The following is a 22,868-nucleotide window of genomic DNA, read 5'->3' on the forward strand; positions in this document are numbered from 1 at the left end:
AAAATGATTAAAAAACAAACCAACAAACAAACAAACAAACAAACAAACAAACAAACAGAAAACAGTTTACAGCCCCCTTAAATAAAGTTGATTTATTATATCACACAGATTCAATCAGACCATTAAAATGTGTTCACTACAGTTCTGATCGTGTTGCGAAAAGGCTGGCTCAAACCATTCTTTCTCCCATGACCACATTACTTAAAGTACTATACAGCTGACCTATTTCTGTATAAATGATAGTTTAAAGCTTAAACTCCCAAATAATGTAATGACAGAAACATATACAAAATATGCTAATCTAAGACATAAGGAAAGATACCCAAGACTTTGAAGCTGCCACTGGAACAAAATCGTCCATCAGCAGTTTCAGTCCTCCTGAGATACAGTCTTCCCCGGCAAAGGCTGATTCATGGATTCATCTTCTCCCAAGTAGCCCCGGGTCAGAGCTGGTTGTGCGTGATTTTTGGAGTGTGGAGAGTTCAAAGGTCATTCTTCCCCAGAGAGCTCTGACAGTCCATATTTGCGCTCGAGCACATCAACCGTAGAAGAAAGGGCACTGAAATCAAAATTGAAGTCATTTCTTGTTTAATGTACCAAGTCTACTTCAGAGGAAACATGGGTGGTTTGGGGGCAGAGGGGGTGTAAGGGTCAGAGTGAGAAAGAAGAGTGTTAACACGATGCGACAGACTGACTCCAAATATGGTTTTTTAATGAAACTAAGACTTGTTCTTGCAAAATGCCTCCTTATTTTTTGTGGTGGGTATTTCAATATTTAAGTTTTGTTTTAGGAGATTCATACTATAGCTGGTGCTGTAACACTGGGAGAGGCTGGAAACACCTGGGTATTTCAAAGCAACAGTGAGTCAGTGCGGATGCATTCCCCTTCTTCAAGTCATGGAATAAACTGGTGCTATATGAATAACTTCCAGTTCTAATTCAGGTGACTTGAGCAACGTATGACTGCTTACTTTGGATATTTTAATACATCAGACTCAGTCAGTTTACTTTTGCTCAGTTCTGGTTTGAAAATGTTTTTTTTCCAGTCAATTTTTTTGTCAGTTGTAAAATGTGCCTGAAGTTCTCTGAAGGAGTTTAAATGATATGCTTAAACATTCAGTTACATCAGATAGTTTTATCTCACTTGGAGAGAAACTATTGGAAAAAGCGTCTGGATGAACTTACCACCCTGGTCTGATGATGCTGTATTTGCCGAGTACTGACAGGTCGACTACTGTTGATCCGAGGCGGCTCTGGTCTCCTATCGGTCCACCATCAACAACCACAGCTAGTTTGGGCCAGAGCTCCTGGAACTCCTTAAGAGGATAAACCCAGCAATATTCAGAGCTACATACACTCACTGACCGCTATGTTAAGTGCGCCTGTTCAACTGCTCAAAAATACAAATAATTAATCAGCCAATCACATGGCACCAAGTCAATGATTTACACATGTAAAGACAACCTGCTGAAGTTCAAACAGAGTATCATAATGGGGAAGAAAGATGAATGAAGTGAAGTGATTTTTTCATCACAGTGAATTCACTTCACTCAAATGGAGCCCACAGTTACCAGATTTCAATGCAATAGAGCACCTTAATAATGTGGTGGAAAAAGAGATTGGGATCGTGGATGTGCAGGTGGCAAATCTGGGGCAACTGTGTCTGTCTGGTAGGTGTACTTGAAATTTAACCTCCTAGGACCTGGCGTCCACATACGCTGACATCACATTTAAGAAATATGTAAAATACAAAATTTTGCTCTACAAGGGCCTGATATCCACTTACGAGGACATTATACTGCCACTGCTCTATCGAAATTTAAAGCGAATGTCCTCATATGTGGATCTCATTTTTCTCAGAAACAAAAACAAACAAAAACAAAACATAATTCTTTGTTTTTACACTCATCAGATCCTAATCAGCTCAAATAGCAAAGAGACATTAAAAATGCATGCCATGAAAGAGTTCGGGTCTTAGGAGGTTAACGTACTTGAAACTGAAAGAAACAAAAACATCATTTACTTTAGTACTTACATGTACTTCCACTGTGCTGGTATGTGAGCTGATGTTGGCACTTGTGAGTGCCAGTGGTTCCCCACACATCTGACAAAGTTGCCTCATAAAGGGATGATCTGGGATACGTACACCTACAAGCTGAGGAAGACATGGATGTGTAAACAACAATTCACACTTATGATCAAACAATTTATTGTCAGCACTATTCAATGAAAAAGAAGCAAACTCACTGAGGTAAAGGGGTTCAGGTCTGTGTTCAGTTCTTCAGACCTTTCAAACACCAGGGTGACAGGACCAGGGAGCAGGTCACCTAACAGCTCTTTTTTCACCTTCACCTTGCAGTACCTGCACATGACATCACATTACCATACTTGTGTGTAATCTAGCTCCCAAAACTATAAGGAAAACAACATAAATGACCATTAATGACTGCATCACTGCAAAAAAAAGCAGCTGTGTTTTATTTGATTCTCTGCTCTGATCCTGTTTTGTCTTTTGCAATGAAGTTTTGAACTCATGATGTCACGACACCAATTTGCATTGTGGAAAAATTGCTTTGGGCCATTTCATCATGTTCTGAATTTTAATGAAGCAAATGACTGATAGCCAAAATAACTATCTGATAATAAAATAATTGTTTTTCAGGCCAGAATAGTTTTTGGGAATATCCACTATTCTCTGATTTAATTTGTTTCACTTTAAATCCCACAAAGCTTTAACAAATCTCAAAGAAATGCGACATGCCTGCACAGCGATAGAAAATACAGTCACAGAATAAAGTTGCGAATAATAATTACCGAGGTGTCCTTTGACAGCAGGTGTGCCTGTCACTCAAAATGTAAAATGTGTTATTTGAGTGGAGATGGTATCTGTGCCTCATGCATGTGTGACTCTTCAGGAAATGAGTAATATGTTTGTGCAAAATAGATGGCTTAGAGGAGGACTGCACTTAGAATGAAGCAATTACACAACATGTGCCCTGATCAAAGTGAAATAAAAGCACACTTACTTATAGATATCCTGAATTTCCCCTACACAGATGGCCAGCGGCTTCTGTCCGTTTCGTCCTTTAGTGTCATACGTTTTTCTGACGGCGTCGGAGTTTTGGGCCAGACATGCCAGGCCGTAGATGGTATCTGTGGGCACCGCAACAATGTGACCCTCTTTCAGGGCCTTTACTGTGCAACTCAGGATTTCAGCACCATCTGCAGTTCAAAAACAAGGGGTGTTAATGAGACGTCATCCACAGAAGGACACAACAGTATGAATGGATGGTATGAGGAGGTTAGGGCATCTAAATTAAATGTTTACTCTAAACATGTTCCCCCAGCTTTATTACTTTCATTTTCCTTTATGTATAAGGTACAAATTTAGGCTCATCAGCTATCGTGAATGCAATGTAAATACATTAGGGGGAGCGATAAAACAGGAAGAAATATGTATAGTGTAATATGTTTGTTGACTACCAAAAAAGTACACGCCTGAAGTAGCTAAAAAAAAACCCAAAACCAAAAGTACACAACTGAAGTGTGAATAGATAAGCAACCTAATGAAATCCTACTCACACAATTGAACAGGTGATGTAACACCTTTCCAGATGCAATCTCACCTTCTAATCACACTATATACTATAATGCTAAAATATTTGTTGCTTGCCTTCACACACACATCCCATTCTCAGTCCAGAGGATTTAATATGTCAGCCCAGCCTTTGCAGCCATAGAAGCCTCAGCTCAGCTGGGAATTGTGTTTATGGGAATTTTAACCATCCAGAAGTGCATGCATGAGGTCAAACACTGATGTTGGACTCACAGTCTCTGCTCTAATTCAACCCAAAGGTGTCTGTCGGGTTGATGTCAGGACTCTGTGCAGGCCAGTCAAGTTCTTGCACACCAAACTCGCTCATCCATGTCTTTATGGACCTTGCTTTGTGCACTGGTGTGCAGTCCTGTTGGAACAGTAAGGGGCCATCCTAGAGCTGGGCGATATGAGATTTTTTCATATCACAATATGTTCTTTTCATTTCAGGCGATAACGATATCTATCACGATATAAGCCAAATAACTATATTTGTAAGATTTAAATGTGCTGTTGCTCACAAGTAAAATGTGAAATAATCAGCAGCTTGTTTTTATTTAAATATTTATTTCCCATAATAAGTTCAACAGGGTAGATGTACTTAAGGAACATGAGACTTTTTCAGATAAATAAAGGCAAATATTGCAAACTACACAAAAGGCAGCCGCTAAAGCGTTTAAGTTTCAAAATAGAACAAACGAAACAGACTAAATTGTCAATTCCACTTAGAAACAAAATATTAATTCTAAAAATAAATCTTAGTTTGTTTTACAGAAGAACAGACAAAACTGACTAACTTTTGTCAATATCAAATAAACTGAGAACTAAAAGGAAATTCTCAATCTCTCCTTGTTGTATAGCCGAGCTTTTCAAACAGTTTTAACAGTTACTTTAGTCTGACAAAAGCCGAATGACGAATTAGCGCTTCCAGTCAGAGACTGTGGCTACGTCCACACGTACACGGGTATTTTTGAAAACTGAGATTTTCCGTTTTCGTTTTAAAAAATAATCCCGTCCACACATAAAGGCAGAAATGAAGGAAAACGCTGCTATGAACATGCCAAAGCAGCAGGTGGCGCTATATTCCTAACCGTACCGAAATGTTGGCCAATCAGAAGTCTAGAAGCCTCGGTGGGAAAAAGTAAACAAAGCTGGGGCATAGAAGCAGAACAGAGTCGTATGTGTGGAGGGACAGTAACTGTGTGTATATGTAAGCATTTAAACACTGCAGAGAGTAGAATTAACAGTAACAGTATTGTAGAAATTCATTTCACCGAAACAATAACGTGGCGCACAGTGTGACGCATGCACCAGTTTATTGTATTTCCAGACTTGCTTTCGGCACATTTACAGTGCACGCTACTCTGTTTTTGTCAGACTTGAAATAGCCGAAATACCTTCCCACTACGGAACTTCTATGGCTCTTCCGTTCGACAATCTCTCCGGCATTGGAACCATCATCTGTTTTCTCTTCGGTCACGCTCGGTTGATTTTTCTAGTCGGCACACTCATTTCCTCCATTACGCGCTGGCTCCATTACCCGCTGGCTGTTTCCCAAACAAACACACGTGCGGCTTGGCACTTGTGCTGTACGTAACAAGTCACGCGACGTGACGCTGCGGCTGTGATTGGTTCGGCTCTGCGCTGCTTAATTTGGATTGGCTGACCTTTTTTTTTTTTTTTTTTTTTTTTTTTAAGAGGACAAGAGCGGCGAGGTCTATCGCGATAGCTTAATTTCTCTATCGAGTAAAAGTTATATCGCGATACATATCGTTATCGTTCTATCGCCCAGCTCTAGGCCATCCCCAAACTATTCCCACAAAGTCAGGAGCATGAAATTGTCCAAATTGTTTTGGTGTGCTGAAGCATTAGGAGTTCCAACCAGACGTCATAATTCCCCTCTTCATCAAACGCTACACTTGGCACATTGCACACAAGTTCTGTTCTCCTGGCAACTGATTGCCAGATGTAGAAATGTGATTCATTACTCCCAAGAACACGTCTCCACTGCTCTAGGGTCAAGTAGCAGCGTGCTTTACACCAGTGTATTGCTTTGCATTGCACTTGGTGATGTAAGCCACTCAGCCATGGAAACCTATTCCATGAAGCTCTCTATGAACTGCTTTTGAGCTAATCTGAATGCCATGTGAAGTTTTGGAGGTGCATAGAAACTGACTCTGCAGAAAGTTGGCAAGCTCGGCACACTATACATCTCAGCATCCGCCGAGTCTGCACTGTGATCACACTTCATCAGCCATGAAGTGATAAAATCACACTTCATGGCTGAGTGGGTATAATACCACTCACAGCTGACTGTGGAATATTTAGTAGCAAGGTAATGTGACAACTTGTCTTATTGCACAGGTGGCTTCCTACTCACTCACTGAGCTGCTCAGAGACCCATGCTTTCTCAAATTTTTGTAGAAGCAGTTTCAAAACATTAAGAACACCTGTCAGCATACTCATGGTCTTAGTACATTTCATTCTACACCTGTTTAAATGTTAAACTTGTTAAAGCAGTGATTGTCAAAAGGATCTGCTTAAGTTCAACCCAAGTATCCGAAGAGGCAAAATACGTAATTTAACTCCATTTGGATAGGGCCAGATGAGGACCTGAGGTTTTCACACAGTACAGAGGCATGAACGTTATGGTAGTTTGGGGCTTTTAATAATTTCTTTAACTTTTGTTTTCCTTTTTCTACAGTGGAATACAGCATACATAATGACTACAACAACAAGAATTAGGTGTACAACTTTGAATTTCTGCTACTAATTTCTAGTTTGGGCAAACAGCTACAAAGTAAGCAGTTCATCCTAACTGGCAGTGCTCACTCTACTGTGACTTAACTGGAGCTTAGTTTTGGATGTTAGAATCACATCGGGTTAGCTGTGAGTCACACATAACAGGAAAACCAAGAATCTGATGCAACATGGTGCAGTGTTTACGTTGCTTAGCGCCAATCAGAGCCGGTTGTTTACAAACACACTCTGCTTCACTAAGCGAGACCTACGTCCACTTTGAATGTTAGACACATGTACCTGTCTCGTCCCGATGGACCGTCGGTCCGTTGGAGGTCGGCGGTAACAGACGCAACACTTTTGTCTTGAGCTCTTTAAACATCTCTGCACTGATCCGACGAGCTGCGACTGAACCGTGAACTCCTTTAGATGTATTTACTAATACAGCAGCAATACTACATACCAGCTTCATAAAATCAAGCGTTCATCCGGAGGACTACCCTGTCTCACACGAGCAACGTGTTGTGGTGGGACCAGATGATAGAATTTTTCCGGGTTACGCCCCCAATCTATGACGACAACAATTAAAGAGCCAGCGGCACGGAAAAATGCAGACTAATACCAATGACCGCCATAAAAACGAGTATAATTTCACACTTGACATATACTTATAGCATTTCTAAAGAGATATCGCTCTCTCTATCTTTCTAAACCGAATGCCAACTGCATTCTTTAGCTCATTTTTTTTTTTACCGTTTGCAAATAAATAAAAATTATGAGCCTGGTTATATCAAAAATAAAAATTTAAAATAAAATGCATCACGTTTACGGAAAAAGAGGAAAAACAGCAGTGAATAAAAATGTTTTAATACGAGACACTTTCATTGGGAAAAAACAAACCTGTCTTTTTTTTTTTTTTGCTATTTATAGGGGAAAAAAAACAACAAAAACCCCAAACAGATTATTAACTTCAAGTGAATTTCTCAGAACTTTGAGTAGTTAAGTCAAAAATGGGAAACTATACCCCGAAATATACCCTTTCACTTATTGGTGCCTTTTTTGTCCTCCCCCAGTGGTAGAAACATATGTCCAGAGTGGCCTGGGCAGTTCTTTCCCTCGTCATTCACTAATTAGTAAAATATAAATCACCTGAGCACACCTGCTTAAAAACACCAAATGCCCTTCCTCTATGAAACACGCTGAGCTTGCAAGACAAATGTGTATTTGATCATGGCCTCGGAAACTGGTAAGGTCGCCTGCTGCCCTCCAGCTTTCATGTTATCAGCGGGTTTGTCCAGGTATGTTTTGAACACTTGCAGGTTGCGCAGAGGATTTGCCGTCTGGGCGCGTTGATGAGGCAGGCTCCGAGACTAGACAGGTGAGTCACAGCATGACATTTTAGCCTGATGGTGCTAGGCATTTTAACCAACACGTCCTCCGCAGGCTCTACAGGACATCGAGGACAGACTGTTGGACCTGTCTGAAAAAATAGCCCTGTGCAAAAAGATCGAGAATGACTTGAAGGACTTGCGTCATGCCCTAAAAGTGAGTTTTCTTCTGGTCTCTGAATTCTACTACAAATGGTTATTGTTTTTTTTGTTTTTTTTTAAATGATACTGGTTAAATGTTACAGAGGAAATCCCCCCAGGATGTGTCCGCACCACTCCAGAAATGAAGAGAAGAGGAAGACCCCTCCCACCTGCTGATTGCTATCTAACTAAATGAATGAATTCTATTAAAGTAACACAAAATGCTTCACCAAGCAAACATTTCAGTGACAAGGATAAGGTTTTATTAGTATTATATTGCTCTCAATTCAGAAAGTTACTCATATTTATATGAAACGCATAAGCAAACAGTTTCACATTATACATTCTTTAAAAAATACAAATTCTTAACATTTCCTCACTCTTTGGGTGTCAAGACATTCCTTTGGAAGCATGTCGTTTTCCTCTTTCTCCCTGCCCCAGCTCTTCCTGGAAAATATAGCCTGTTTGGTGGAAAATGTTGATGGCAGAAATTCCAAAGAATCTACACTTGTGAACAATCTGCTTCCAAACAAATGTCGCCACAATTGATTTGCTGACACTACAGACTGATGTAAATATTAGCCACGTGAACTTGGCCGACAAAGGCAAAATTTCTCTGTTTAATGAAAGAAACCAATAATTCACATGTTAAACTGAAGCGTGCGAAATGATGAAACTGGATGGAATTCTAAACATATTTAAGCTTAAAATGGAAAATATCTGATTAAAATAACAAAACTGCCAAATACTTAAACATGCAAATCCAGCTGATATTAAACCAATTACAGAGGCCATAGGGTGGCTGTGAAACAGTACTTCATGGATTCACTACAGTCCAGATTCACACCATTCAATGCAAAATATACAGGAGCACTGTAGCTCAAAGCTATATTGCAGCAAATATTACTTAATGGGAGGCATAAGTAACCATTTAATCTTTGAGTCGGTAACTGAACTTGTAAATACCACACTTAAAATTGCATAGTTGGGTTCACCAATGATCTGTATGAAAATGTATAATGGTGAATAGGTACGACTCCCGGTGGTATTTTATTTTTTTTTCTTTGTGGGAATTATTTTAATATCCACTGGAGTCAATGTCAGATTTGGATGCTCCAGACATCTAATTAATATTGTATTATGGGAGGAAATTTGCCTTGTGGCTCCTATAAATTTCCTAAATCACACCAGAGGAGCCAGATTAAAACTTTACTTTTTTTTTTATTTTTATTTTTTTAAAGATTGATTCTGCAAATTGGAAATTAAAAGCAGAATCATAATGTCTGCATCTGTTATATAGCTGAGTTTAATTTCTTTTTTTAAGTCAATGCTGAAATATTATAGTATTATATTGGTAAAGCCCATTCGACTTTCCCAATATCACAACTGGAAAATCTCCATGCTTTTGCCTTGGTGTGATCTGCTGCTGGAATGGCTGCCTGAGAGTCGGTGAATGTGAAAACAGAGTGTCAACAAGCCGATTACTAAAGCAGAGGCTATCAAGGCAAGGAGGCTTACAGAACAATTAATGTTGTAAGGCCAAGAAGCTCTACTGTCATTTACAGGGCATAATGCCTTTACTCTATCATCATTGCATTGTGTCCCATGCGAAACAATACTGTTAAATTATACTCTGAGCCAGAGGCTATGCATTACATATATTTTCTTACAATGTGGACTATACAGAAACCCAGCGGCTTGTATAACTATTCAACTAAAACACAGCAAAAACATCTTCTGCATAAACGTGACGGGGAGAAGAATGAACAGAGTATACATTAGGTTCAAACTCAGAGTTAGCAATTCAAAAGTCTATACAAAAATACAAATTCTAGAATAATCTACAAGTTTTTCAAAGATGTTTACACTAAAATGTACCATATTTACATTGTCACCAGGACACCATCTTTTAAATGCTACTTTACAGCAGGTTTATACAAAAACTCTGTAGTGGTGCCGCAAATCAGCCTAACCGATATGCAGAACCAACTTTACAAGTTAGTGTGCAATAAACAGGGAAGAGTGCAGCAAAAACGTAGGGCTACTGCGAGTGTGGGCCGTCCGGCAAGGAAAATGCATGTCTGAGAAAATTGTGGGAACCAGGAACAGTTATGACTTGATGCATCCCTGAGAGGGTCACAACCCTAAAGAAGATGGGATGTTGACAGTAGTTCCTTATAGTTTAGTTGTGGGCAAGTTTTTGCAAACAAGCAGATCCTAGAGGATATTTTGCTTGACTGTGCAGTCTACTACACGTGCCTCGTTTTTACAATACTTACGTTCTTATGAAGGTAAAACAATTCAGTAACAAAAAAGCAGCTCAACTTAAAAAAAACATGTGATTGGAATAAATTAATAGATTATTTCTGCTATCTCAAAGATGATAGTATCATTATATTGAAAGAATCAGGCATTTAAATAAATTAACATATACAATTTTAAGTTAGTTTAAGTTATAGGCAACTTATTGACGTTATGTCGCTTAAAGAGACAGGCAGATCTGATCACAGGTTCTCAAAAAAGTAAAAAAGAATCATCACATTATCTGGACCGCACTAGTCTTCATAGAAAACAAACAAAATACTGAGGAAATCACTTCATATTACAAGACAGCCACGTGGGAAGCTGTGTGACCAAGCTCTTTAAATTTTTGCTGGGAGCAATGCTTGATTAAAATTGTAGCAAAATCCTCTCATATACAGTGCATTATGGTTATTTGCATACCAGCCTAAAGAATTTGTTAGGACCTGTAGTACAGTACGAGGATACAGTACAAGGACAGACGAGTTTTGTTTTCCTGCTAAGGTGTGTGACCTTCAAGCCAGGACAATGAAACTCTAAATTATCAGTGCTTGGACAACACTTGGTCATTTCAATCAATTCAGAGTGAGGATTATTATAAAGAGTTTATCTTTTCAACAAAGGATCTACTGCCTTTTCCCTGCATTAATTAGCGTTTAAGTTGCTAAAACTCAACTACTGCAATGAGACTCAACAGAAAAGTTACACATACTTTGTATATATACCATACCTGTCCCAGTGCCATACAAAGCAGAATGCACTGCAGGTACTGGGGGGTTTCAATGCACACGCTATATAGGGTGAAAGAAGAGGCATAACTTCGGAGAGTGACTCGAGGTGTGGGTGGAATCGACGCTTGTGGGCGAGTGGGTGCAACAGACAAACATGTGGTGCCAGACTCCAAAGGCAGCTCTTTTAAGGATTGCCATCAGTAGCCATGCTGAAGTCATCTGCGACCAGCAGCAGAGCCTCAATGTTGGCGGCTGTCTCAGGGCTCTGCAGGGACAGGAAGTCTGAGACGTCCATACTGGCTAACCCGTCAGATGAGGGTGGGTTGGCGGCAGTGCCGCTCACTATTGTGGAGAAAGTCTGAGCTGTGGAGGAGGAAGAAGAAGAAGAAGAAGAAGAGGGGGCCTCCAGTGTCACCTCACCCACCTTGGAGGAAGACTTGGGGGGGCAGCATGAGGAAGATGAAGTTGCTGAATGGTGCTGAGGCTCTGATAGTGGCGGGGGAGGGGGCTCTGGTGGCTGCTGATGTGATGGGGCTGAAACGATGGAGGAGGCACTCTTTGCACTCTTGTCTTTAGCAGAGTCCCTGCAGGCACACTGACACTGGCAGGATTCCTCCTGTTTGATGATGATGACTGGCAGGCTGAGGCCGATCTGCTGGACTGAGTTACCTACAACAGAAACATTACGTTTGATTAGGCCAATGCAAAGAAATTAGTCAAAACCACAGTGGTGTCTGCAAAAGTAGGCTGTCTGATTGTACCCTGTCAATATTTACAGATGGAAACATTACAATAGATTAGGTGACCACATGTTCCTATCAGCAACATGAACTGTAAACGTTGATGAAAACACCATCATCTGGTAGACCTGGCAGTGGTTCTTTTAAGGACCATAAGAGCTGTAAATTCACCAGCAATCACTAACAAATCAAAAATCTTTGACTTCAACTTGCTAATTAGAGCCCCCCCCCCCCCATTTTCTGTTTTGTCAATTTATATTAATATATTTGGGGAATTCTTAATAAAAAAAAAATTAAAAAAAAGAGTTCAGGGAATCTTACTTTTTTCCTCCCCATTTCATAAATGTTACATTTAATTAGGTGGAAAAAAGATTTAGCAAAAATGAAAGATGGTTACTATCAAGCCTCAGCCTGAGATTGCCATTTCCTTCCTCAAACTTCGCGTTTGTATTACCAAATACTTTTCCTAGTAACTATTGCATACTATTTAACTAATCATCATTAACCCAAGTATTTTAGTGGCAAAACAAATGTATGATTTCCTTAGTCTTTGGCCAATGTCAACAGCACAAGATTGGTTTCACGGTGGCTTACCAGCATTGCCTCCCACTGGTATGGCTGTAGTGAAGAAAACCTTTTCCACTTTTGGAGCTCCTTGATGTGGCTGTGAATAAACAAAAACACCAAAGTTCAAAAGGGTTAACAATAAATATCAGTATCCTCAAGATGATTACACCATGTTCTTTTTTTTGGGGTTTTTTTTTTTTTTTTTAGACTGTATCAAAAAGGGATGGACTGTGTATGAATTAAAAGCCATACTTTCCCTAATGTTTCATAGTTTGTTTGTGCTACCTTGTTTTCTTGTGAACAAGATGAAGAGGAGAACAGATTCTGTGTGGGATCATTACTCACTGCTTGCTCTGGGTTCTGCTGGCTGTTGGTGGCACTGCTAAGGATCCATTGGAGATTCTGGTCAGACATGACCAAGCTGGGCTGCAGCAGGTTCTGTGTGGGTGCTATGGTGATAGTGGCAGGGGTGGTTGCCAGACCAGGGCCAGAGTTTGGACCAGGATTATTGGCCAAAGGCACAGGTTGAGCCACAGGTGCTGGAGCATCTGTTGTGGTAGCTGCAACAACAGCAGGACCTGGTGCTGTGGCAGTCAGTGCAGGGGCAGGAGCAGGCGTAGCAATGGGTGGTGGTAGTGGAGTGGTCTGGGTAGTACTATCTTGCTGTAGAAATGTTGGTGGCAGTGCCACATATTGCTGGGGGGTGACGTGGTTTTGTGGCTGGACAGAAGCCTGTGGCACGTCTGAGATCTGCTGCATGAAAGCAGGAGGCTGTGTTGTGCTAACATTTGCAGTGATGGAGGCAGGGGTGGAGGTCTGGGAGGAAGAGCTCTGATTGAGCTGGGAAGAAGCCTCCATGACTGCAGCGTTTTGTGAACAAGAAGATGAGGAGGTAGGATTGACAGAGAAAGAGATGAGAGAGGAGGCTTCTGTCACTCCCGGTTGGGTGGGAGTGTCCAAGCCGAAGCGCTCAGCAAGGTTCTCTGGTCAAGGGGGAAAAAAAACTTCTCAGAACAAGAACTTTAAGAAAACCCAAACAGGTCGATTTTTAAATGAAATATTCTTACCGCTGGGATGAGCATCATCTTGGCTGATGCTATTTTCAGGACTCTGGAACATAAGCTCAAAGATTTTCACAGGGGTGGCATTGTTGAGGTCCAAATTTTGAGCCTGCAATAAAATTTAAATGAACAAAAGCCTTTAACCTTGACATTTTAATACAGTGAATATAAAAACTGAAGACTGAAAATATCTTTTAACTGACATCTCACTGATCATCCTGACAGCTCCTCTACTGTGTCAATACAGTCTGTTTGACAAAGGTGAAATAAAGTTCAAACTCACATTATGGATGTTCTCTCGTAGTTCTGAGTCTGTAGAGATGAGGCTTAAGTCACTGAGGCACAGCGAGTGATTTGCATCCTGCAATTAAGAGATCGAAAGGTCCCTGATTAAAGTAGCCACCCCAAGTGCTGAGTCGTGGAAATGAAAGCTACTGTAAAAAATAGGTAAAAATCTAGGCTTTACCATACAAGGTAGTCCATTACATAATGACATAATTAACAACTATTCCTTTAAAGAAAGAACAATGTAATCTATTTGGTCTATAAACATTTGCCATTAAAAACACAGGCCACTGCACAAGTGGAAAAGTTAAATACTTTACTTTTATGGTGACATGCTCTGTAGAAAGTCAATGTACCATGTAGTAATACCTGTGATATGAGATGTTATAACACAACTGTTTATTATGTGAAAAGCAACAAAAGAGCACTTTACTTCAGAACACAGCATACAGTAAATGGCACGAGGAGCACAGTGTTATGTAGCCCTGAGGCTGTCCATGGAGAACACGATGACTGTGCCAAGTGTGCCCACACTCTGACAAGACGCTGTGCTGTGACTCACTTCAGAGAGTGGATGGGTGAGAGAGACGCTGAAGGACTGTCCTTTGTCGTGGCCCCGAATGTGACTCTTCAAGCTGTACTGGCTGCTAAAAGTCTTCTCACAGCCATCACTAGGACAGTTGAATGGCTTCTCCCCTACAGAATGAGCAGAGACAAAGGCAGAAAATACAGACTGAGACTGATTCGTTTATTTATTATTCTTTACTATTTATATCTTTTCTGGCAGGAAAAAGTAACCTAATTCAAAGTTGCAGCTTTATTAATAAAATGATGACTTTTCAGTGACAAAAAAATGCAGCCGTATGGGTTTTAAAAAGTCAGCTTTACTCTTGTCACAATAATATAAAATTTTCAAGGGACCAGCATGGCTGTTTCCTGCTCTTACTCTAGCGTTGCAGACTTACACACGCTATAGCTATGTACTGTCACCAGGGGGCAGTGTTAGAAATATGTGAAACAACTCTTAATATGAGCTAGTCTTCTTTGTGTTCGCAGAATTCTTGGTTCTTAAGCTAAGTCGCTGCAGAGACAACAGAAGTCAAAACATACAAAACTGTTTGTAGTAAAGCAAAACCAAACGTTAAAAATAATGAAAACTGTCCTGTTTTCAACCTTGAGGCAACTGTGGCTCAGGAGGTAGTAGGGGGCGTCTTTCAAGGGGAAGGTTAGTGGTTTGCTCCCTAGCTTCATTCTAAAGTGTCCTTGGGTAAGATATGGTGTGTGTGATGATTAGAAAAGGTGTAGGTTAGGTATAGAATAAAGCTCTTGTATGTGACTGGGTGAAGGAAGCTTATAGTTAAAAGTGCTTTGAGTGGTCAGTTAAGCAGAATTGATGGGCCAGCAGGGCGAGCACCTTCGTAGTCGGGGTGGCCCGTCTCTCTGCAGAGAGCTCTGTTTTTAGATGGACGCAGTGTACAAAGTCTGTGATAAAAATCTGTGGGCTATTCCTGCTTGTGCTGCTGTTGGTGCATCAGCCAGGCATGAAGTTATAACAGCTGAAGTGAAACCAAGTACAGAAGAAATGTCTGTGCTTTTCATGGTGTATTTTTGATCTTCGATATTTTTTTTTTTTTGTGGTTCTCTTGTTTCCAGTAAAGTCCCCTTTTCAGCCAATTAGCAAACAGTAGAAGTACTTCCTCTCCACACCCTTTACAAAGTGTTACATTGGTACTTAAATAGCACTTTATGGGGCTACTGATTGGGTAATGGTAAATTACCCAATCAGTATTCTACCTATGCAGTGTCATCACTGTTAAGCTACATGCTTTTGTTTTTTCCTCAGTCTGAATATGCAAAATCCAGCCAAATGGACACAGTACAATGAATCCTGTAGCTGGATTTTAATATCCTGATACAGCTTGTTCTTGTACATGTAATTGTTTCTTTTTCAACAACACAAAGCATAAGCCAGTTCAAGTCATTCCTTGTTCAGCTGAACATGATCTACTATATTGATATATAAGGGGAAAAAACCCCACCAAATACATGGGAAGCTAGTATTTGTCTGTGTGTTTGACAGCTGGCATGTAGGAAAGGTGTTCACCTGCCCTAAACAAGCATGCAATCATTAGAGCAAAGAGCTAAATAAATACATCTTTGTTGAAGCTTCCCTAGATAATTGAGGTGAACCAGAACACTGTATACCTGTGTGAGTCCGTACATGTGTTTTTAGGTGATGACTTGCAGCAAAGGCTTTTCCACAACCATCATGATCACACCTGAAAGCAAAAACATAAAAAAAACAAAAAAACAGTGTGAGATCAAATGTAAACAAAGTGAAAAACATTCAAGGCTGGATTTCATCATCCTTCTAGATTAAAGTCATGACCCATTGCCCCCCTGTGTCGTTATATGAAGAAAAATGGATAGTTGACATGGATAAGTAAAATTTAAATACCCTTAAAGTTTTGTACAGCAGTTCCTTCACCTTAACTGGGAGAAAATTAAACCTGCTGTGACAAAGGAAATGCTCACCGGAATGGCTTCTCCCCAGTGTGTGTGCGAATGTGCTTCCTCAGGTCACTGAGGGTGGTAAAGTACTTTGTGCATCCCTCTGATTCACAGTTGAAAGTCTTGCCTGTGTGAAGTCTCTGGTGTGCTTTTAGCCTGCAGAGAAAATAGTGTTTCATTAAACCACAATGGGAAAATATGAGCGGGACAAAGTAAACGCAGTGGCATTCAGCAGCATGTGCTATCATTTCATTTAAAAAAATCTTTCAAAAAAAAAGAAAGAGATGAGTCAGACGGGAAATGGGGCTATTAATAGAATTTTAAACTCAATCACGATTTTTGGCTTCTCACATTTAAATGAACATGGTCTAGTGATACTAAAAATGCATGCTCTGCAAACTGAATGGAAAGCAAAAGCAAACCAAGCCCTTCCTAAAAAAAACAGCACCTGACCACGTGCCTGCATCAGTCAATCACAGCTGTGCCCTGGACAACACAGCGTGCAGTGCTGGACTGATCTGGACGAGTAACACCACATCAAAAGACCAGATATACAGCAAAAATCAAAGAATGTCTGGCACAGGAGAACATGAAGAGCTTGTCCCTTAAAGTGGATCATCATCAGTTGTTTGGAAATACTTTGGATTCAGTGCAAGAGATTTTATCCAAGAACAAATCATATACGAAAATTAAGTGTCTAATAAACACATATTTTTGGGTAAACGTTGGAGGGAAAGAGAGAGAATACTTTGAGTGTTTTTGGCATCCATCGTGCTGATACAATAAATGGAACGAAAGATTTTTTTGTTCGAGGAGATGCACTAAGATCAGGTAAATGGTGAATAAACGCTTACTTGTCTGCAAACATGTCTTAATAACCAAGAATGTAGCACAACGTAAAAAGGAAAGCAGTGCTCTGTTAATTCTATTTTCTGTTAAGTTTTGGTGCATTTTTTTTAAAATCATACTTCTTATCTTTTCCAAGAAACGCATGGCGTTTCAGTGAATGAGGAAGACCAGTTTTATTTTGCTGCAAAGATTGATTATGCGAAGCAAACCATGACGAACCACTAATGTGATCCACAATGTAAAGTTAGATCAGGAATCTCAACAGCTCTAAGCCCTGTGTAGCTTACGATGATGGCACAGCAGCATCAAGCCACAGACACATGACATTGCTACTGAAACAGTGCAAACTGGATACTTGGATGCCCTTTGATTTGTACATCTGATATATCTTGTGGTCAAACAAGAGACCTGACGGAATGACTGAAATATGTTCCTCTTTTAATCAAGTCCCGAGTCGCTTGAGTCATTTTTTGGTGTCAAAACATCTACTGCATCACGCTTTGTGTACTGCCCCCAACACTTAGGTCTAATTATCTTAACCTACTTTTGATCAAGTCTAACAAAACTGAAATGGAACCTACAGTGATGATAAAGGTGACTTCATATAAACTTCAAGTTTCCACAGCAATGTAAAGACAGCGACATGAAAGACAACAAAAAAGGCTCACCTGTACAACGTGTTGAACGCCTTTTCACAGCCCTGTACGTCACACTCGAATGGCTTCTCCTTGGTGTGAACACGGACGTGGATCTTAAGGCTGTAAGAGGTGAGAAAGGCCTTTCCACAGCCTTGCTGATTACACACAAATGTGTACTCGCCCCGATGCGTTTTCTGGTGTGTCCGCAAGTTTCCTGCTGTGCTGTACGTCCTTGTGCAGCCTTCGAACATGCACTGGTACCGCTTTACCTGAAAGTGAGAGAATAAAAATGGTAAGTGGAATTAAAACATAGTGAAATAATGCTGGTGCTAAGAAAAGGATTGCATCAAATCTCTTTAAAAAAATCTGTTAATCTGCGTTTTAACTTTATTTAACAACACCATTTCAACAAGACAGGGAGAAATTAGTAAATCCAGCTCAGAAATAATAATAACCTGCCCTGCCATTGAATGAGGTGACAGTCTGACTCAGGGTGGCCTTTTGGATAGGATTTGAACTTAATGACTCAACCTCCCATCAGTACACAAAGCGGGTGAGCATTAAGGACATCAGTGATGACTAACCCTCAATTCTCTTTCACAGCACCGATGTCCATTGCAGTGGGGCAGTCTCCTGCTCTGCTCTCACACAAATATCCTGGGGGCACTGTGAATAAAAGCAGCCCAGTCTCTATTCTATAGTGTATTGAACACAAAACCAGGAGGAGAAAACTTGTGGCTGGCCTCCTCAACAAGAGACTCTCCTTCCTCTGCTGCTATTACCTCATTTACTAAATTAAATCCTCTTAGTATTCTTGTAAAAACGAATTGTAGCCCAATTTAAATCAAAGCAAGGCAAGTGAGAATATTAGATGCATCAGAGAAAACTCAGCATGAACCTTGCAGTGTTTGCAGAACTCCACGACACCCAGTATCACAACTGTGATACAGTGAAAGTTACACACAGCTGACTTAGCTTTCGGTGCTTCTGACAAGCGCTAATCTGAGCGATGGTAGTCTGAAACCATTCAGTCTGGTTATTAGTGTGTGGCAGGGATCATTTGTTAAGCAAATATCTACGCAAACCCACAGCAGAACCCTGCTAAAGCTGGCAGCTCAGATCTGCATTTATCTCCCACACCATTGTGATTCTACCACACTGTGAATATGATCATTGCGAGGGAGCACTTTATGCTCCAGCTTCCCACACGCATAGTGGAAGAGACCACTCCATTACAAATTGGTTTATGAAAGAGGAGTGCTTAGCGTGGCCAACAAATATTGGACAAACCATCCACACCCCAGTGCACGCGTTCCGCGGGGATTCATATTTCATATTTGCTTTGTTTAACATATTACAAAGACCTGCATGCACATGACTATTTATGATTCCAGGCCTGCAGAAGAGTGTGGCACCACTTTATATTGTACTGTTGTGCAATATAAATTTAAATTCATTTCTCAGAAGTGGCTTGAAGTCATACACATACAGACACACACAATAAAAGATCCCGGTATGCTTCTATACTGCTGCAAGAAATATATAGTTGTCTTTTAATTCAGAGAGTTGCTCAAAATCTTTTTCTTTAGATATTTGTTATTATTGCAGTTGGTAAAGGGGTTAAAAACTGAGCGGACACTGCTAACAAATAAAATCAAACCTTGACTTAACTTCACCTTTCAAACCAAAACTGGCTACAAAAGCAGCAAAGTTTCTGCCAATAATATTCAGAAATAATAAGGCATTTGCTCCAGCACCACACCCATCTAATGATAACAAAATCTCAATTTACTAGTATATTAATCTTCAATACATAATATGATTTTAAAATATGAAAATACCATGATCAAGACAATATAGTCATAATGCTTTACTCTGAAAAGTTTGCAGTCAATTTTAAGTGTAATTCTATTGTTCTATAAAACTTTTAAACCCAATAAAGTCTTGGTGCTGTGTAAAATGAACAAAAACTTTTGTGTAACTTCTATTGAACACAATAAACTTACTAAATGTTTAAGCAGACATTTTACCATTTCATAAAAACATTAGGATGGGGGCAACAAAACCGCTTTCAACACTTTGCAGTGAATCAGATGAACTGTTAAAAAAAGGCCAATACCATGATTGGATATAAGAAGAGGGTCGTAGAGAGGCAGTGTTAGAAGTAAGCTGCCTCTCTTTTACGGAAGGGGCTCACCAATTTACAAAAGAATCTACATTTACAACTTGTGGAACAATTTCAGAATATTGTTCCTCAAAAGATTCTGAGAATCTGCAGAAATCTCTGTGTGCAAGGGATAAGGCCAAAAATCATTGGATGGGCTCAGGAACACTTTTAGAAATCTGTGTCTGTGAACACAGTTAACTGTTCAGGTCGTGTTGCATCCTCATTTTTCCTGCAACCTCTAAAGAGGAAAGGGACCAACGTGCTTGTTATCAGCACTCGGTTCAAAAGCCTGCATCTCTGATTGTGTGGGTCATACATTAGAGCCTATGAAATTAACAGCTTGCACATCTGCAAAGACAATGCTGAAAGGTCTATACAGGCTTTAGAGCAACATATGCTTTACCCAGATGATGTCTTTTTTGTGAAAGTCCTTAAATATTTCAGTAAGACAATGCTACTGCATCTGTTGCATGGCTTTGAAGTGGAAGAGTCCTAGTGGTGAACTGACCTGCCCGGAGTCCAGACCTTTCATCAATTAAAAATATACAGCTGTTGTGAGCTACAATCCTGTATCAGACAAGAATCTGGCAACATTTCTCTCACAAATGTCCCACAACTGTGCTCCTCAGATGTTTATAGACTACTGTTAAAAGAAAGGATCATAATAGTGGTAAAGATGGCTCTGTAGGCTATATATCATCTAAATCAACTGATTAAACACAGGAAAGAGAACCATGTTTTTCCCCAATGTGCCTCCCTACCTTTTATGTTAGGTACCTACTGGTTAACAAGTGCAAACTTCCTATCAGATGGTTTTACTATGCTGCTCATCTCTGCTAATTAAGATAGGTTACTGCTGAAGGCAACAGAATGGCAACTTCTGCATAGTTGCTGAGAAGATCCTTTAAAAGAACTTGAAGCACAGTGACATATTTTCAACTGCACACCATTTTTCACCAGGACAAACTAGATTTAAAAAAAATGATCACTATATTATTAGAGGATAAAATCATAAAATCTTTAAACCATCTGCTCTTCTGCAATTTGTTGTAATAACTGAAACAGCTTAGACAAGCAATCACTGCAATCTGTCATACATGTGCACTACCTTAGAGCCAATCAGAGGAGCCTCTGATGACCAAACAAGCATATGTCTTGTAACAGCTGGACAAGATGCACTTATTTTTGCTCACCTCTCTCTGCTTGGTCTCTGGGCACTCAGAGTGCAAGGTGAGCGTAGCCCCCTCGATGTTGCGTGGCATTGGGGTGGACCCTGGATTTATTGTGAACTGGATCTGGTCAGGAGAAATTGTGTGGTGCACATAACCCTGCGACATCCCATCTGGGTCTGTCATAAAGGCCAGCGATCCCTCCTCCTCATCTCCATCACCTTCTCCCTCTGTTAGGAAGGTGACTCCATCTTCATCCCCTCCACAGTGACCCTCCTCTTCTCCCTCCTCATCCAGTCGTATTGGGTCCCGCTCAATGAGGACCGTGGTGCGGTCATAGACCCGACCAGAGGATGACGAAGGTTCAGCAATTAGGTCACCGTCTTTGCGAAAGTGGATCTTGTCATCTTCTTCGTCATCCCGCTCCAGCTGATCCACCTCCACCTCAAAGTACATAGGCACCTCCGTATGAGGGCCATTCTCACTCATGGTCTCTGATGCCTCTCCTTCCTTGGCAAGAAGGACTGCACTCTCACACGTTAATGTTTCACCCTGAAAAAGAAAGAAGCTACTTCACTTACGCTCTTAGGTTGTATAGCTCAGCTGAATTATTACAAATTGTAATTGGAAAAAAGCAAACACTGTTGAGCAGAAACTCATAGTTTCTCATAGCTGAGCCCAATATAAAGACTGAATATATTTATCAGCGTTTAGTGATTCAGCAGCAGATCTGACTAGGGCTGCCCAGTTAAACTATATCAGCTGTCACTATGTAGCCCCACGCTGACAGACAGGAACATTTGGCAACAAATAACTAGACAGAGCCACAGCTATGTGTGCTTTTGGCAGAATAAGGTTTTTTTTGACTACATTAAATGCCCGTTTTAAACATGTTCACCCCCTAATGTAGCGGACCTGCGGGTGTCAGTCAAAAGCAGCGAATTTTTTTCTTCAACACGTCAGACTGAAATCACCGCAAGTAGTTACTTAGTAAGAGACATAAACACTGTTCACAGAAACTAAAGCTACACATCGCGATCTGGAACTTTCTTACTCCAGTGACAGATGTCATGAGATAGCTGGTGCTTAGCCCTAGCTACTCGGTGACTTCTAATCAATCAAAATTCATCAGGTTACCTCTAAAGGAAAACGTTAAATGCTGCGTATGAAAGCTGTCACTTCAAACCGACGGTGACAGTTAACTTTTACATGGCTGCGCACACAATGCCGCGCAGTTTCCAAACATAAGCGTGACCTTATAGGCACTCAGTGGCTGCAAGGTTAACCTTTAGCTGACTGAACAATATCGTTCTCACAACTTAATGTCACAGTACTGAGGTTGTTAGCTTTACGATGCTAGCATTCTGGTGGATATCTGATCTCATATCATGATTACATCGTCTCCAGCCTGATACGTCGCTGGTTAGCTGCTGTAAATTAATCTTAGGCTGCTTATTTTGCATCTGCCGTTACATATCTTTAGAGTGTTTTTCTCTTCAGCTCGTAAGCCACAGAAAGCTAAATGGGAACTAGTTAGCCAGAGGCTAGGCTAGGTAAGTCAGCTGCCACTTATTTCTCTACACATTCATAGCTTCGCTGGATAGCAACACTTTAGCTCATCGCTAAGCTAAGGGGCTAACGATAAACGTTTATTGTGGAGATTACTTATCGTTCCTGCAAAGATGGTCAGTTTCATTTTACCCGGTGATAAAGTGGCAAACTGAGGTTTAAGTGGATCGACTAGAAGGAAATGACATTAAAATAAATTTACCTCTGAATTTTAATCCTTATTCCGATGCTTTGGATGTTGACCACTTTCTTCCTATCCCCTCCCTAGAAAGCCATACGTCACAGGCTCGCAGCCATTCGTGATGAATTATGGGAAATAATGTATAACTAACGCTAAATAACAATGTTAAAAAATTCCATAAGATGATTGTAGGGAAGGGGTTTCGCTTTTATATTTAGTGTTGATTTATTTTAGCA

General features: G+C 40.4%; 2 protein-coding genes and 1 long non-coding RNA gene across 3 annotated transcripts; 1 reads left to right on the plus strand and 2 right to left on the minus strand.

The window, feature by feature from the left end:
* Positions 1–72: 72 nt before the first annotated feature.
* Positions 73–6,907, minus strand: yrdc (yrdC N(6)-threonylcarbamoyltransferase domain containing). The gene is made up of 6 exons (XM_026185418.1): positions 6,635–6,907; positions 3,027–3,222; positions 2,248–2,362; positions 2,036–2,155; positions 1,186–1,316; positions 73–559 (listed from the first exon to the last, which is right to left on the minus strand). Exons 1-6 carry the CDS (start codon positions 6,804–6,806, stop codon positions 490–492), a joined length of 804 nt encoding a protein of 267 aa, XP_026041203.1. The 5' UTR covers positions 6,807–6,907; the 3' UTR covers positions 73–489.
* A 587-nt stretch (positions 6,908–7,494) lies between these two features.
* Positions 7,495–8,721, plus strand: LOC113031499 (uncharacterized). Its single transcript, XR_003273745.1, has 4 exons — positions 7,495–7,580; positions 7,654–7,712; positions 7,778–7,879; positions 7,968–8,721. It is a non-coding gene; the product is annotated as an uncharacterized LOC113031499 (long non-coding RNA).
* Positions 8,722–9,502: 781 nt separating this feature from the next.
* mtf1 (metal-regulatory transcription factor 1) lies at positions 9,503–22,759 on the minus strand. Its single transcript, XM_026183624.1, has 11 exons — positions 22,654–22,759; positions 20,907–21,434; positions 17,577–17,815; positions 16,084–16,215; positions 15,754–15,827; positions 14,111–14,244; positions 13,547–13,624; positions 13,270–13,372; positions 12,548–13,185; positions 12,230–12,299; positions 9,503–11,564 (listed from the first exon to the last, which is right to left on the minus strand). Exons 2-11 carry the CDS (start codon positions 21,369–21,371, stop codon positions 11,080–11,082), a joined length of 2,418 nt encoding a protein of 805 aa, XP_026039409.1. The 5' UTR covers positions 21,372–21,434; positions 22,654–22,759; the 3' UTR covers positions 9,503–11,079.
* Positions 22,760–22,868: the final 109 nt, after the last annotated feature.

The sequence above is a fragment of the Astatotilapia calliptera genome, chromosome 11 (assembly GCF_900246225.1).
Source record: "Astatotilapia calliptera chromosome 11, fAstCal1.2, whole genome shotgun sequence".
Lineage (NCBI taxonomy): Eukaryota > Metazoa > Chordata > Actinopteri > Cichliformes > Cichlidae > Astatotilapia > Astatotilapia calliptera.

Bases quoted from the DNA above. Each gene is read 5' to 3' on its own strand.
- mtf1 (XM_026183624.1), bottom strand. From the start codon at position 21,371: ATGAGTGAGAATGGCCCTCATACGGAGGTGCCTATGTACTTTGAGGTG. The intron at 14,245-15,753 runs GTATACAGTGTT...CTCATTCTGTAG, and splicing joins ACATGTACGGACTCACACAG to GGGAGAAGCCATTCAACTGT. The intron at 13,373-13,546 runs GTGAGTTTGAAC...ATTTTATTGCAG, and splicing joins TACGAGAGAACATCCATAAT to GCTCAAAATTTGGACCTCAA.
- yrdc (XM_026185418.1), bottom strand. From the start codon at position 6,806: ATGAAGCTGGTATGTAGTATTGCTGCTGTATTAGTAAATACATCTAAA. The intron at 3,223-6,634 runs GTACATGTGTCT...TTTGAACTGCAG, and splicing joins GGTCCATCGGGACGAGACAG to ATGGTGCTGAAATCCTGAGT. The intron at 2,156-2,247 runs GTGAGTTTGCTT...TGTCTTCCTCAG, and splicing joins ACCTGAACCCCTTTACCTCA to CTTGTAGGTGTACGTATCCC.